This window comes from Strix uralensis, chromosome 5 (assembly GCF_047716275.1).
Source record: "Strix uralensis isolate ZFMK-TIS-50842 chromosome 5, bStrUra1, whole genome shotgun sequence".
NCBI lineage: Eukaryota > Metazoa > Chordata > Aves > Strigiformes > Strigidae > Strix > Strix uralensis.
Window position 1 is genome coordinate 13,583,631 of NC_133976.1, and position 17,363 is coordinate 13,600,993.

The 17,363-nt window shown below is 38.9% G+C and overlaps 1 protein-coding gene across 3 annotated transcripts in view; it reads right to left on the reverse strand.

The window, feature by feature from the left end:
• Positions 1–1,040: 1,040 nt before the first annotated feature.
• Positions 1,041–17,363, reverse strand: part of RSBN1L (round spermatid basic protein 1 like) — a 52,501-nt gene continuing 36,178 nt past the window's right edge. For all 3 annotated transcript variants that reach the window (XM_074869890.1, XM_074869891.1, XM_074869889.1), the window contains 5 exons: positions 11,088–11,225; positions 10,752–10,894; positions 7,334–7,501; positions 2,245–2,353; positions 1,041–2,152 (listed from right to left, as the gene is read on the reverse strand). In XM_074869890.1, the coding sequence (XP_074725991.1) occupies positions 1,496–2,152; positions 2,245–2,353; positions 7,334–7,501; positions 10,752–10,894; positions 11,088–11,225 (1,215 nt within the window). In that variant the 3' untranslated portion in view covers positions 1,041–1,495. The remainder of the gene's footprint in view (positions 2,153–2,244; positions 2,354–7,333; positions 7,502–10,751; positions 10,895–11,087; positions 11,226–17,363) is intronic.

The window sequence follows — 17,363 nt, forward strand, 5'->3', positions numbered from 1 at the left end:
TTTCAGAAAGTTATAGGGAAAAATAAAAAAAAAAAAGACATACAGAAGGCTTTGGAAATAACAACAGGCCTAGGATCTTCAGTTTTAAACAGTTGAAAGACTGGCTGCAGGGCAGTTTACTACTATTTGTAGCTACCTGAAAAAGAAATATTCAGATGCGCTTGAACTATACAGTAATATGTTACAGAAAGAATTAAATAAGTTAAATGACAGAGTTTTTGCCACTACTACATCAGATGCTAGCTAGCCTTGAAACCCTCTTCCCTCAGAACAGAGCTTAAGAGACTGCAAGCGTTCCACAGGTGGGGCAAGAGAACAGTTAACTTGGACACCACTGTTACTTTCTTAATGAAGGAACTCTTGCTTCCAAACTGGGACTCGGGAGCAATCTTCCTACCAGACACACTGGCAACTATCTTTATTGCCCGATCCTATCAGCATAGGGAGTAATTTGAATCCAAATGTGTCTCTCTGAATTACAGATCACTGCTAAAGTTGAGCCCCTTATAGCTTGATAAGTAACTATTTACTTTTTTTTTTTATTTTAGTCATACAACTGATTTAAGTTGAGGGGTTGTTGTTGTTGCGTGGGTTTTTTAATATGAACGGAACCGTCTTAACTGTGGCTTGAGGAGGTGGAAGCGGCAAGCGTAGAAAGGAGTTTGCTCCCTTGCACCAGCTCATCTCCAGAGATGCAGACAGTTACTGGTAGCGCTCCTGGAGTCCACTGGGTGTCCAACTGTCCTCCACCACAGAGGAAGGTTTTGCCTCTCTGTTCCACACTAACATCTGACAGCAGGAGTCTGGGGAGTGCCTTTAATGAGTAACTGTAAGGAATCCTGTGCAGGGAGGACTGATTTTGCGTTCTGACTGATCTCGATTTACAAAGAATGCCTCAGCTCTACCTCGGTTTGCTACAGCTCCTCACCCCACAATGGCGTAAGGGCATCATCCTATGCATTAGTGTAGGTAGAAACACAACCGTTTAGAGAGGCAGTTTAACTGAATTATTTTTTGCAGACCCAAAAATAAAACCAATCTGTTATTATGAACCTTTATTAAGCGGCTCACATTTCAGTATAAATCACACTAAAAAGATTTTTTAAAAAGATATTTACACTACAGTGCTGACACATTTAAAATGAAAAAATTGGTATAAATAAGCTCTATGGAAAAGCCTGGAATTGTCAAAAAGAATTCTGGCTCATCTTACAAAAAATATATATGTTAAATGTCAGCTCTACTCTAAAACCTACAACTCAAAATTATTTAAAGACTTCTTTATGTTAAACCTGCAGTGTTTACAGTGCATCTGGCCCTAAGTGCTTTGATACTTCACAGTTATGGACAGGCACTGAGGAATGTTACAAAGCTACATAACTATTTTCTGTAACAGATGCGAAGGCAAGTCACAAACTTGCCTCACAGAATTTATGAATCTTTACATTATTACATCATTAAGTTTAAAAAGGAATTTAAAACCATATATACAAATTTAGCACAAAAAATCATCCTCTCTTTGTCCATGCAGTTTTGAATATGATGAACTATGTTGTCTTGTATCATCTGGATGTATGTGACCTCCAGGGCATAACTTGCCTTGTAAGTCCTTGCTGCCAGGTTCAAGTTTAGAATCCATTTCCAACTTAAATGCTGTCAACTCAACGTGATCCAATCTAGCCTGAATATTCTGGCCCCCGACATCATTAGGTGCCACTGTTTTTTCAGCAAGATCAACATTCATGGATTCTTCTTTTATTCGGTGAGATGTGATAGGTTCATGTTTTATCGGCATAAATTCCTGCTGCAGGTACTTCGTCTGCAGAGCATCTGAAAATTTGGTGTCTTCAGAGGTATTTTTGCTCATCGTACAAATTCTGCTGTCAGTCTGAAGTCCAATAACCGAAGACTTGGGGTCTGCAGAGGTCCCTGCTTCAACAGTACTTGTATTCTGAGAAAGTTCTTCCTCTGAATGATATAGCTTGAGCCGGATGTGCCAAGCCAAACTGCACACAGCTGAAACCGTTTTGAACTGGTGCACAACATTCCTTGGGATAAAATAAATGTCATTATCGAATAACTGAATTCTGGCATATCGAATGCCTTCCCTTCGCAGTTGATTGAGTTTTGCATCATCAACCCACTGGACACACTGGAGGAAAAAAGGGGTGAAAAAAAAAAAAGGGTGAAAACTCTGATTTAGGACTCGGAGGACACCTGATCAACAGTTCACAGCGTGCTTACCTGTGAGAGTGGAGGCTCATGCAAATCTAATTGCATTCGCTGAACTACCTCTAAGAAGTCTTCAGCATGAAAACAAATTACATCTTTGGTTATACGAGGCTGCTCAGACCTAAAGAATAAGAATTGCACAGTCAGAGGCTGAAACTAACATGCTACAGAAAATAATAGAGAAAATCTGCAAACAAGGATAAAGGAAATGACTAAAAAAACCCCAATTCTATCATAACATACATTTTGAAGAAAAAAGGTTGACTAAAATGGCTAATTCTCAAACACAACTTCATTAAACTAGTTAAATGAACTAACCACAATTTCTTTACAAGTGGCAGTAGAAGTAGCAATGAAAGGTCAACAAAACTCACTGTTTTTATTTTTAATTAACCTCTGTCTGCCTCAATGCTGAAAGACAGATGCCCCAGATAGGTTGGGCTTACTCTGCCAACACTCCAACATGATATACTCGTAACATACCTCAAAGTATACAGCAGTCTGACTAGTATTATGGCAAACATCACTTAGTATCTTAGCCTTAAACACCTTGTTCAGAGTTAGTAGCAAAGCTGAATCTACATTAAGCTGCCACAACGCTAGTAAGCGGCAAACACTGGCATCCTCCATAAAATATCCCTTAAAAATACATTCCTCTATTTGTGCTCACTAGAGAGCTACAGAAAAGCAAAATCTGAATTAGGGTTTGTCTCTGTATTCAAACTGTGAGAATTCACCTCTTGTCCCACAAAATCTCCCCCAAATAAATGCACACCATTTATATAATTCCATTTGAGACATTACCTAGAATTAGCTAGAAGGCAAAACCAGCTATGATCCTTATCACTTTCTGATCTAAAAGCCAAACTCAGATCTTCAACAGAAACATATAAAACTAAGCTCCAGGTGTTTGTTTTTGAGGGATGTTTGGTTTTTAAAAGGTGTTTTAGAAATGTGGTGATAAGAAGATTTCATTTGTATAGAATAAAGCTCACATTGGAGTAGTTTTGCAAGGAAAACTTATCAGCCAGAAAGAGCCTGGTTGATGACTTCCCTCCTTCACCCTCTGCAGAGTCCTCCCAGGGCTGCCAGGAGCGCAGCCCCCCACCCAGCTGCTGGGCAGTACCAGCACAGGGGCTGCGCGTCCAGGCGCTGCCCAAAGGACCCACCACAGCCGGGTGTCCCACCCGCAGGGCCCGGCTGGCTCCTGCCACCCCCCGGGCAGCCCACGTCCTCGCCCTGCGCCCTGCTCCTGCCACCTCCCCCCCCAGAGTCAAACGGGGCCACAAGTTCGAATTTACTGGGGCCCGGGGAGGAGCTGATGCAGCAAAACACTTTGATACGTTTCAAAATTTATTTAATGGATGTTCAAGTATTCTTTTTTAAAAGCAAGATGATCAATTTATACAGATAGATATGGTGGTATTAACGTTCTAAGAAGCAGGCAATGATGTACAGTTTATTGGGCTTTTTAAGCTGATGAGGCATGTTTATTTTATTTAGGTCATGACCTCAATAAAGCAAAAAAACAGTCTAAGACTATTTTCAGGGGAAAAAAATCCCAGATCAACTACTGAAAGTATGCTAGGGAGAATTTTCAAGACCACATATTTTACTTTCAATTTTATAAAGATTAAAACGTCTCTATATTTTGGTCTACATACTCCTAAAGAGGATTTAAGCACTGAAAGCAAAAAGCTTACAGAAACATCTGTAATCAGTGGCATAAAAAAAATATTAGCTACATTAATCTACTTTTTATAATGCAGATGGTTTTTATTTTTTAAAAAAATATGTATCTGCATCTGAGTTAACAATATTTGTAAATGAAGTTAAGAATTAAAATAAATACAAAGAATATTTGCTTACTAAAAGAATTTTAATCCAAAGCAATGTTTTCACAGCAGTGTCTACTCTGTTTTACACATTATACAGGACACAGTACGATTTTTTTTACATCATTCCTTTTCTCAGTCCCTATATATATGTGCAACAGTATGCATTACCAACTCTGTGCTGCAGTTCTATCACAAAACACGACATTCCTTTTGCAAACACAGAAAAATTATTGCCAGATAGTTTTTAATTCTGCATTTTCAGATTTGATATTTAGCACAACTTTGAGATTTTGTAAAACCTGAAGTTTACAGGGTGTCATCCCCCCCAAGCAAAATAGTAGCAGAATAGTTCAGTTAGATGTCCAAAAAGACATTAAATCCAAACAGAACTATAAAGATGACTTCAGAAAAAGCCATTTAAGTCCCTACTAGAGCACTGCTAGAACTACTTTTGGCAACAATTTTTTTCCTTAACCTCATTCTTCGGAAGGGCTGGACTCTTTTTGCTGTAACTTTTCAAAACAGATTCAAGACTATAGGTTTTACCATGAATATTTCTGACCTAATGCATAAATTCTAGCAATGTGTTAACAAATTCCTATGACCATATAGAGAAGCACTAACAACTTCATGCTCTGGAACACAAATTTGAAAGCTGCCTGCTGAAACACAGGACAGCGGAGTTTAATTTTGCCAACAATATGCCATGAAGTACCTTTTGCTGTCCCTGTAAGTTTCTGACATAAAAATTTACCACCCAAATTTCCCACGTAAAAAAATCTTCAAAGTTTCCATAATTTAAAATTTAACTGGCATTTCATAAGTTCTAAAGCACACTTGTTATCACCTACAAAAATGGCATTAAGTAATCAGCATGATCATAACACCAGCGTTTATCAGACTTCACAGTGCAGTCTTCACAGAAATTAAAAAAGATCATAATCCAATAATTTTACAAAACATCTCAAATCAAAAGCCTGTCATATTTGGGAAAGCAAAAATTATTTTTTTTGTTCTTCCAAATACTACGTTTTGTTTCCAGTTCTGTCCTCTGTCCCCAAAAAACTGCTTTTTGCCTTTCAACAGTTTTGCTCCTGTCTTTTCTGAAAAACACCAGTTATTCTACCTAACATTAACATTCATGCCTATCAACTACTAAATAAATCCCACTTGCTTTAAACCTACAGCAACTTCTTGATTACAAAGCTTTTTTTGCACACCCAGTTCATTTTTACATTAACTAAACACAAACTGACAACTCAGTTCAGCAGATCTAGGAATTGCTTTACTTGCTCCTCACAGAAAACATGAATTTTATGTATGGTATCTCACCATTAAAACATGTGCATTTTTACTGTCACAGTGCCATAATCACCCCTGGAATATCTCCAATTTTTAGTTTTGTTCAACTACTTAAACAGATTTTTAAAAAAAAACCACCCAGATTTTTCAAAACTTCCATGCATGTTGCTTCCTTTAAAATAAATCTACCCACATCTTACAAATTACAGGAAAGCTAATATCTGAAATTATTTTAATGTGTTATATTAATTAACTGTGCTTCATTATCATAAGCCCTGATTAGTTCTCTTCATGTAAGTACAGTGAAGTGGCTTTTCAAAATTATACAAAAAAGTGGAAAGGGAAAGGAGAAGTTATCATTGAGGTCAAATCAAGCTTGAAATACATAATTTTCATTGTGTTGTGTCATATTTTCCTCCTCTACATGTGTCAGTCCCAAATTTTTTATTCTGCACTAAAAGATTCATTTTCAGTCCTTACACTGAAGTGAAATACTGATAGTTACAGTTTTTTTCCCCCCAAAACTGAAATACTTCCAATTTTGTTGGGCAGTTTTGACTAGTTTTGCCTATTTTCAGGTCACTTTTTAATCTACACCATTTTTATTTTGACTAATTCCATTCACTTTTTTCAAGTTTAAAAGGAGTTTTAATGGAAGTTGAATAGACACCCTGTTCCACAAGTTCCAACATATGAGAGAAGATGATGGTTTAGATCTGAAAAGCAAGAGAGTTTATTTTTGGAATGCAAATGAATGTGTAATGACTTCCAAGGGAGGAGGATCATGTTATGAAGGTATAGGATGAGAACGGAAAGTTCCCACAGACGTTAAAATGACTATCAATTTAAATTCTTATTAATTTCCACAGGCACACAAGTTTGGGAAGTGGGGTTTTGTCTGGTTTTTTTACTTCCTTTGATAAAGCTTTGAGTCTCTCTCTACGTCCAAAGCATAATTTAAAATAATCAGATCTACACAGTATCTCAGCTCTTGCCCTGCTACCACTGCTCAGTCTTAATTCACACTCCAGCTTCTCACAGCCAGAGCAAGCAGGAAGTTTAAGGCTCCAGCTATCAATAACCTGAAGTAGTAAACTGGAAACGTTAGAGCCCAAAATACAGACACATTAACATCTGAATAATCCCATTCTTCCCCAACAGCAATTACAGGAGTTTCTATCTCAATGAACTCATGCACTGTAACACAAATTTGCATCATTTAATCCAAAGGGAATTCACTCTTCTAGACAGATATAAAGAACAAAAGATGCTTCTAGTGTTTACATAGGCAAAGGTAACCTCCAAAACTAAGGTCATTCTCCTAAACCAAGGTCAGAAAATCCTGAAAAATGCTTCTTAGATCCGGGCCAGGAAGCCATATGATTATGGGCTTTTTATATGGCTAAAATGTATACAACTTCAAATGAGATACATTCATTTCCTGTATATCATATGGGAATTCCAAAGACAGACACCAAATAATATCACACAACCTCCAGCAGGATTCTTCCTAGGTTATCAGGGATAAATAAATGTATCGGGGATAAAGCAGAAGCATAAAAGTTCTGCTCATCTTCAGACAACACAAAGAATTGCCAAAAGGTCTTCATGTGCACCTCTGAAGCACAAACTCAGGTCAGCCCATATGCACTATTTAAAGCAAAACAAAGTGTGAAGCGTTTTCACATCTAACTCAGTTACAGCAACTCAATTGGCTAAAAACTGTCCTTGCAAGGCACCTTTCTAGTTTCAACACAGCAAAACTGTATGAAATCTAGCAGAGGGCAGACAGATACATCTAGTGCACAGAGGCAGATGGAAAAAGAGTCCAGTATCGACTAAGTCTTCATTAAATCGCTATTACTAGATTAACTGATTCTGTGCTCCTTCTAGCAGTTATAAATGGAAATTCAGGCAAATATTTTTCAAACACCTAGCTGAATAAGTCAGTCAACACATACCACTCTCCACAGTGCACAGCCTTCAGTACTCCCACAGCAGCCGTAGTCTGTCGTTCAAAACCTTGTCCTATGTGATCTGCGTGGGCTCGTGTCCGGTCTTCAAATAGCATTTCACGGGGTTCACTGGTTCGAGGTAGGTACTGCAAATTTTTTATTTCATTGGTAGTTCTGTGTAACAAAAACAGTATTAGTGATATAGAAAATCCTCTTAATCACCTAGTTTCTACCATAGCTTATAGGATCATTTTTCTCCCTTCAGTAAGAACATATAGTCAAATGAGAAAAACAGCAACACTTAGGAGAAATTAAAAATGTAATGAGCTATGCAAAAAATCAAAACGCCTGTGTAATTAAAAAAAAATAAACACCCCAACACCACCACAGTGTCAGGGCCCCAAGTGCACTAAAAGGCCCTAATGACTGAACAGCCTCACCTGCAGTCTCCACCCACAAACTTGGACAAAGAGCCCAGGAGCTCTTTTTAAGCTCAGGCCTGGGTCTTCAGTCCTGGCCTGTGCCATGCTGCAGGAACACTGGTCTTCAACTTAGTCAGAGGTGTGCTGGGCCACACAGGCTTGCTTCCCAGCTTGACCTCAGGATGGCTTTGTCATGATGGACCTGCCTGGCAATCACTGGATCTGACTTCCTGGCTTGACATCAGACTTGCTCCATAACCACACACTTGCCTGACACACTTTGGGCTGGATCTGGTCCCCAAACCCCAGGTCTGCCCTACCTGCCTCCCTCAGGCACCATGAGACTTAAGCCCTACCACGATCAGCCCCTGGCAGAGAACTGCCAGCCTTTGCTGCTTCCTGACTATTAGATACACATTTGAGTTGTCCCTGAAGTCATTCTTCATCATTCATGTTTCTACCAAACTGCTGGGAAATGTGTATGTATATTTAGTTTTGTGTTGTAGAACTGGGAATGAGAAGCAGCAAAAGCTTATTTCTTCAGGGTTTAATGAAAGTGAACGAAACACTGCAGAGCAGGAACAGAGCCACAAGACCATTTTTATGGCCACCTAGAGACAACATTGTGTGCCACATTTTTCCAAGAGCTGTTTATAATCATAACATAGCCAAGGTTGGAAAGGACATCTAGAGACTGTGTAGTCCAGCTTACCCCACTCAACTAGAGCAGGTTGCTCACGACTGTGTCAAGTTTTGAGCAACTCCAAAGATGGAAAATCCACAAACTCTCTGAGCAACCTATCCTAGTGTTCAGCCATCTATACAAGAAAACTCCTTTTTTTTTTCCCCTCATCCTAAATGGAATTTCTTGTAATTCAGTATGTGCTCATTACCTGTGGTCACATCACTGGGCACTGCTGAAAAAAGTCCTTCTCACAACCTCCCATTAGATGCTTATACACATTGATGTGATCCCACTGAGCCTTCTTTTCTCAAGAGTAAATACCAGTTCTCCCATACCCACCTCTCAGGTCACCAGACCTGCTTCAGTATGCCCACGTCTGTCTTGGCCTGGCATGACACTCCAGATGTGTCTCACCAGTGATGAGCAGAGGGGAAGAATCATCTCCCTCAACCTGCTGGCAGGGCTCTTCCTAATCCTGACCAGGAGGCTGCTGGCCTACTTTCTCACAGAGGCACACTGATGGCTTATGGTCAGCCTGTCCTCCAACAGGACCCCCCAGTCCTTCTCTGTTGGGCTGCTGTCCAGCTAGTTGGTCCTCAGCCTGTGCTGGTGCACGGGCTTATTCCTCCCAGGTGCAGGGTTTTGCACATCCCTGTGTTAACTTCAGGAGTCCCCTGGGTTGGCCTATTTCTACAGACTCTCAAGGTTCCCCTCAACGGCAGCGCAACCCTGTGGTGCGTCAACCACTCCTTCCAAGTTTTGTATCAGCTGCAAACGTGCTGAGGGTGTGCTCTGTCCCCTCATCCCAGTCGTTAATGCAGTTGTTGATACCTTGTGCCAGTACAGTTCAATGTCCAGGTTACTCCACCAGTGACTGTCCTGCAGCTGGACTTCCTGCTCCTGATCACAAGCCTTTGAACACAGCAGTTAAGCCAGTTCTTGAACCACTTCACTGTACATCGGTCTAGTTTGTCCTTCACTAATTTGTCTGTTATGATGTTAGGGAAGACAGGTGTCCAGTGTGGAAAGCCTTGCTAAATTCAAGATAAACACCACCCCTGGCACTCCTCTCATTCTATGATCTCTACATTTTGTTGTAGAGTGCTATCAGGTGGGTAAGGCAATGATTTCCCCCTTGTAAATCAATACTAACTACTCCCAGCAATCATCTTGTCCCTCATGTTTGAAATGGCATCCCTTCCAGGATGAAGGTGAGGCTGACTGGCCTGTAGCTCTCCAGGTCCTGATTCTTACCCTTCTAAATGACTGGAGTGACACTTGCGTTCCCCTGGTCCTCAGGAACCTTTCCCAATTGCCATGACCTTTCAAAGACAATCAAGAGTGGCCTTACAATACTGGCCACAGCACTTATGGGTACATCTCATCAGGTCCCATGGGCTTGTGTCTGTCTAACTAGTATGCCTAATATGTTCCTTAACCTGATTCTCCTCCACTGAAAGCAAGCAGTCCTTGCTTCAGACAATCCTACTGTCTCCGGGACTGGCATTCCTGAAGATAAATCTCACCAGTGAAGGCAGAGGCAAAGAAAGCATTGAGTATCTTGGCCTTTTCTGCATCCTTTGTCTCCAGGCCCTTTGACCCATTCAGCAGACACCTTACATTTTCCATAGTCTGTCTTTCGCTGTCCATAAGCCTGGCAGAACTCCTTGTTGCCCTTCACACCCCTTGCCAAATTCAACTCCAGATGGTCTTGGGCTTTAACTGCATCCCCTTCATGGTTGGACAGTGCCTCTATACTCCTCCTGACCCTGCTTCCACTTCTTGTAAGCTCCCTTTTTATGTTTGAATTTTGAACAAGAGAACTTCAAAGACATAATTTCTCATGACACATAAAATTCAAGTTCTGCAGAGGACATCCCTACTCTTAAGCTGGTACTTACACCCAGCAAAGCTTAAAGACGTCATTTAATGTTGGAGGTGTTACCTTTCAGATGACAGAGGAGCCCTTGTTCCTTGAGGTTTTTAAACATCCACTCACATTTAAGAACAGGGCATTCCAGTCTCATGGCATAGATGAGTAGTTGCATGCCTGTTCACATTTCCCTGCAGTTTTCACCTTAAATTCCTACTAAAGCTCCAAAAAGGACCAGCACATCACTTGGCCAGATAGTAAACAACGTTTAAAAAAATCCGCATCCTTACAAAACAAAGCAACTTAAAAAGTATATTTTGAGATTAAGATTTACAGAAATTTATACAAAGATACAGTATCAACCAGTAAAAAGTTTGGGATAAAATGGATCTGTAGAGAAAGAATACTAACCAGACATTTATCAAACAAAATAATTCAACTTACCTCTTCCTTTTGAAAGGTGACTTTGGCATGTCAGCCACAGGGATCATCTGTTCTCCTGGACGCACCCACATAATGGGACCATCATCACTGTCTTTACGACTCTCTAATTTTAAACTAGAAAGTGTTCCCCATGGCAGTGTACACTAATGGGAAATACAAGCCACAATTTTGAAGTGAGTTACTTTAAAAAACTTTTTAAAAGCAGCCTTTATCTGTCACGATGAAAACATTTATAAGACCACTCAATTATGTAAGCAAGTATCACATACCCTCACTTTATTAGTACTAGACAGTATATTGCTCCCCTTCTCCCAACCCATTCCCTTCTGTCCTTACTTTTAAGAAGGGTGATTCTTCCAACATATCAAGGAATTCAGGGAAGTAATCCCCCACTTCCTCATCAACTGCTCCAACCAGGCTGATCTGTCTCATTGGGCCAGCTCTATACGTACCATGAGAGTATGTTCTTTTTACCTATAAGTAGAATATGACAGCAAAAGTTATATCGAGTCCACTACCACTTGAAGTCTACATCCAATAAACACCTTTAATCTATATGCTTATATTTGCTGATTTATATTAGTCCTACAGTCTTCAGTATACTTAAGATTATGAAGTCAATTACTATGAACTCATCACCAAAGACAGAAATTATTATTGAAGATACATGACAACTTCTGTTTTATTTATTTTAAAGTCTGAAGATAAGATTGAGTAACTATTTATTGCCTTTCGATAAAATAACATTCCGAAGTAATAACTGTGAAAAGCTATTAATGTATGTTCTGCTCAAAACTAGTATATAAGGATTCTTACATGGATTACACAAGTCTAGCTGAATTTTTACCTTTTTCCTGTAACAGTTAGGCAGAATCCTGAGTTACAATTAATTAAACTCTAAACATTTCCTCTGCTAATCATCCTCTCCAGTATGGCCTCTCCATGAGCACATTAACTGGAGCTAATTATCACAGTGAAGACAAGGCTCATGAAGAGTTTGTACAAGGAGAGAGAGAATGACAGTTACTCCTTCATTTTTGCTGTGTTAACATGTCTTGTGCTCCCTTAAAACTTTAAGGGCTGTAACATTCACCTCTCATGAAAAATCTTATTTTGAACTTGAACAGAAACATGTATTGTTTTAAGGTTTCTTTAATAATCTGATCTGTCATGTTACATCAAAGTACTTAAGCATGATGTTGATGAGGACCACTTCCCCTTAAGCTTCTGATCTCCTATTTCACAGGCTGAAAGACAGTGGTATTACTAGATGAAATATGACCAGATCAGAACAGAGGGAAGAGCAGATGGATACTGCACAAACCAAGTAAGGCTCTTGCACTACACCTCTAGACATTCTGCATCTGAAGCAAGGAAAGAAAAAAAAAGGTGCAAGGAAAACAGTTGATGAAGCTGGTCCTCACCCAAACAGACCATTAGAATTCCCAGTAATTATGGCAGTGCAGAGGAGAATTAGCAGCAGTTCCTGAAAACAGGACTAAATCATAAAACATGGTACAATACTGCACCATTCTGAGAAGCTAGACTGATGTAACCAGATGCATTCCAGAAATGCAGAACCAAATACTCTTCTTCAGATCATCTCAATCATCATACACACCCAGGAAATAAGATGACTAAAAGTAGGATTTTACAAAATGTCTGAGCTAATGAAATGGCATGCCATCTCAGCCATACTGAAAAGAGTAGTATTGCTAGACAGTAGTATTCCCCTGTTCCCCAAATCCTTAGTCATACATTCCTGTAGCTTCACGGACAGCTGGTGATTTTGTGATAAAACATAAGAAAATGTTCATTTCTGCTGAATCTGCATCAGCTCAGTCCTCAGCTGTATCTGCACTGGCACAAAGCATCAGGAGCTCACACAACTACAGCAGTGGGACAAGGAAGGGACACTCACTTGTCATTACTGGCTTAATCCATAGACCAATTCCAAAGTACCCTAAAACCACCTTCTGAAGCTACAGATACTCATAAATCTGTCACAGTTTACTGATAAACATAACATGTAAAAGGATGTTTCTTCCACTGGCATAAGTAGCTTAGTATTCTACCATTCCAGGCCAGGATATTAAACTGCTGTTTTCATTCACATGCCTCATTAAAGGGAACCATTTTTCTGTCTTTTTCCTTGCTTCCTTCTGCTACTACTACCATTCTCCCAAGTAACAAGAGAAAACAACATCAAGCTGCACCAGGGGAGGTTTAGATTAGATATTAGGAAAAATCTCTTCACCGAAAGGGTTATCAAGCATTGGAACAGGCTGCCCAGGGAAGTGGTTGAGTCAGCAACCCTGGAGGTATTTAAAAGATATGTAGATGTGGCACTTAGGGACATGGTTTAGTGTGGACTTGGCAGTGTTAGGTTAACGGTTGGACTCCACAGTTGGGACTCCATGATCTTAAAGGTCTTTTCCAACCTGAATGATTCTATGATTCACACAACATATGATAAACTAGTTGTGGAACTATTACAACTGAAAACTCTACAACTTCCCCAAAACATACTAACTGAAGCAAAATTAGGAGAGGTTGTGAAATGTTCAGCTGATCAACTCACCCATTCGGCTTATGTACCACTAGGTGTTGGCAGTGAAGCACAGTCAGCAAACAGCTTAAGTGCAACATAATCCTTAAAGTGGATCAATTAAGACATTTCTTATATATTCCCAAAAAGACCATGTCACTGAAAGTTAAAACTGAAAGATCAACTCAACATTTTTAAGCATTATTTGTCCATCCCAATTCACTCCTAGCTCTCCTGATCGATTATGTTCCCCTAGTCACCAGGTGGAACACATTCCTTTTCAAGATCCAGCTTGGGAGAGCTGAAATACCAAAAATAATGCTAAGATAATATCAAAGCTACAAAATGATGAGCGGTTTCTTCTGGGACCATATTCAGTCGTATCATCACACAGAATGAAATGTTTGAATGTTTAAGAACTCTGTGGTGGGTTCACCACAGGCAGCAGCTAATTACCTGACAGCCCCTTGCCCACTCACCACCCCCCAGTAGTGAGAGACATGGGAGAGAACAGGAAAAGCAAGGAAACACATGGGTCCAGGTAAAGGCAGTTTAATAAGTGAAGAAAAGAAGAAAAAACACCAAGTGGTGTTTTTTACCACTCGCTACCTCCCACAAGCAGATTGATGCCCAGCCCATCTCCAAGCAATAGCTACCTTCCAGACCAACACCCCCCCACCCCCTCAGGTTGTTTATTGCTGAGCGTGATGTTCTATGGCATGGAATATCCTTGCAGTCAGCTTGGGTAAGCTGTCCCAGCCATGTCCCCTCCCCACTTCTCACCCACCCCAGCCTACTCACCAGGGGGTCCAGAATGGGAAAAAAAGAAAAAGTCTTGACACTGTGCAAGTGCTGCTCAGTAACAGCCAAGACACCAGTGTGTTATCAACAGTTTTCGTGACAAATCCAAAACAGCCCCATAATAGGCTGCTATGAAGAAAATTATGCCATCTAGACCCAGTATAAACAGAAAATAAATCCATGCTGGTAATGAAAGGGGAAAATGGGTTCTCTCTTCTTCCCTGCTAGCATTAGGTCTTCCAAAGGTGGATAGGGAATCAGCAGGGAACTAATCTGACTTTAATCCACAAATTACCTGAAGAATTTATTGGGTTTTTTTAGAAAATTATATAAATAAGAATTAAATAAAGATGTAGGCCATAAAGACTAATGCCTGACCAGAAAGAACAAGTGGGAATCTGGAAGAGGAGGCAGCTGCTGGCAGTGAAAAGTGACATCTCATCTCTTCCATGGACTGGGTTATAGCATCATAAACTCTAGACACAGGTCGGGGTTGCTGTTTAAATGACACTATCTTAGGTTAGGCTAAAGAATTAGAAAAACATACATAAAAAGATGAGGTCATTCTCAGAGGGAAGAACTAGCTAGCAAACAAAATTAATTTTCACTCACTCCAAAATTAGACTGCTACTAAGTAACACTGTGAAAACACCAAGAACCTTCCACTGATGTTTGACCAACAACAGAAGTAAAATTAATCCTCTTAAAGACAACAACAAAATAAATATAATCTATGGCATATTAGAGAACAGCAGCATTTTCCTTTCCTTTTACTGTCAGTATCCTTTGGCTGGTTTGTTCATAGTAAAAGAAGATTCCTCTATATATTTCTAAACTCACAAAAACAACGCTGATGTACTAAATCCTGTAATACTTCATCAAATTCTATACATTAAATTATGCACTGACCACAAATCAAATATTATACACCTTTTATAAGGTAATCTTCCTGAATGTAACTTTACAGGTTACAGTATGACTATGTTTTTAGAATCTTACAAATTTGCTCAAATAAATAGCTGGAATAATCTAAATCCAGAATAAAAGAAGGAATCAGTGACATGCAGTTCTTCCAGGATCTGGTCAACATGATCAGAATCAATACACATAAAAATTACCAATTAAATACATTATAATACAATGGACATGTAAAACAGATAGAAACATGTAAGTGAATAAATACGACATGGCCTAACTTCTTTCTTCTCATGTTTAAACTTTAAATTTGAAGTATGTCACCTAAAAACACACAAAAGGACACTGTGTCATTCTCTCGCATCAAGGTAATGGAAGATTATGACAGTAAAACCACCACTGAATCCAGAATTAGTAAAACTTGCAAGTTATCTACTTCTATGACTACTATGGCACCAACTGTTTTTTTAGTGTAATTTAACTTATCCGGTTTTAAGAAAGGAGTTCTAAAAAGAAAATATTTTGGCATAAATCCTTGGTGTCTAAAAGAATCTGAAGACTAAATCTGAATATATAAATAATAGTGGCAACAATATATTTGAGCATTCTCATCCTACAAACAGGAAACATTTTAGACACCGTATGTTGGAAGATGTTTCCATTTTCTGTTTGAAAAAGACACAAACTGGAAGGAACAGTCCAGAAAAACCAAGCATTTCAAGAGATTAATTTAAAAAACAAACTGGGGCAAGTCACAACTGATTTCCTATTTTTAATATAGCAGGGTTTTTTTCTAAACTGAAATTCTAATGTTTTCCTGCGAGAATTTTAAAGGTTAAATTTCTTTCAGCTTTTCAGCTTTAAAATCAGAAGTCTGGAAATGCAGTCCTCACAGAACAGGAGAAAAAAAAATCCAAACCCACTGAACTCAAAATAATTTCAAGAAAGCCACAAAGAAAGCCCCACCAAAGACCAACAAAAACATTGAATCACCATAAAAATATGCTGGGAGATCAGAGGGAATAGTGGGTTTCCATTTCACTATGCAAGTGCACTTACACATTTGTATCTTAGGACTGGAAACATCTAACTTCACATTCACTGTTACTCCTCTAAATCTGTTATCTCAAATGCTACAGTCATGAAGAGGCAATGTAGCATTTTTTCTTATTTGGCACATTTTGAAAAAGTGCCCAAAAGGTTTTCTGCTCTTTGCCAACTCTTTTCAAATCCTTAAATGCTTACATGTATTTTTCAGTTCCAAATGGGAACCAATACTGAAGCATCAAAATTTCACTGAATATTCATTAAAATTGCTCTGAGTTTAAAAATACTTGCAAATCTACTTGGCTACTTTTTACTTTTAAATCACATGTATTTCATACCACTTTTATGTTTTTGTTTTGTTATCAGAATGGGATGTCTTGACAGTTTTAGCATCACTCAAAGGTGATCCACTATCATTAAAGCTTTAATTTCAACAAATACACCTTTCCCAATTGGAAGTTTTTGGAAATGCAATCCCAAGATTTTTACTGCTGTAAAATTCCACCACTGTCCTTTTATCACTGTAGTTTTTTTATCATTTCATACATTTCACCTTGCAGCTGAAATCCTTAAACAGTATGATGGATGGACAGACATTTTTAAAAGCAAGATGACCTATTATTCTGAATTCCAGTGACATAAAAACAGTGAAGCAATAAGGAATTTTAAAACATAATAATTCAAGAATAGTATCAGTTACCTACCTTCATGGAAAATGAGCTTGTGAAAGCAAAGTAATTATTACGCTCTCGTAACTTTGGCAGATCTATGACAATGTTGTCTCAGATCCTGTCCAAGCTGCCACTACAAACCCCCTACAGTTTTGTTTAGCTTTGGTTTTTGTTAAAACAGAGTATGTGACCAAAAAGAGCAACGTACAACTGTCATTTCACAGTTATTGGTTGAAACTGTCAAGAAGCAGTCGGGAAAGGTAACTATTTTTTAAGTGGAAAACAAATGAGCACGTGTTGCAGATTTCTAATGTCATTCTATGTGAACTGATTCTTTCTTCTATGGTATTCCATAAGTGAAAACTCTTTTTGCTTGGAAGACAATAGGCTGCCATCTATTAAAAAAGTCTCTTACACATAGTCTTACGGATTATTTGATTAAAAAAAAAGAACAGGGCAATATATATGCTTTACCAGAGCTAAAACTCAATTTTTCATTGTCAAGGAGGAGGGAAAAAAAAAAAAGAGGCTATACTTTCGGGGGGAACTTGCATAACAGAAAGCAGTTGCTAAAAACCGTTAAAAGTTTTTAATAACTAACCAAACATTTAAAAAACTTAAAAGGAGCGA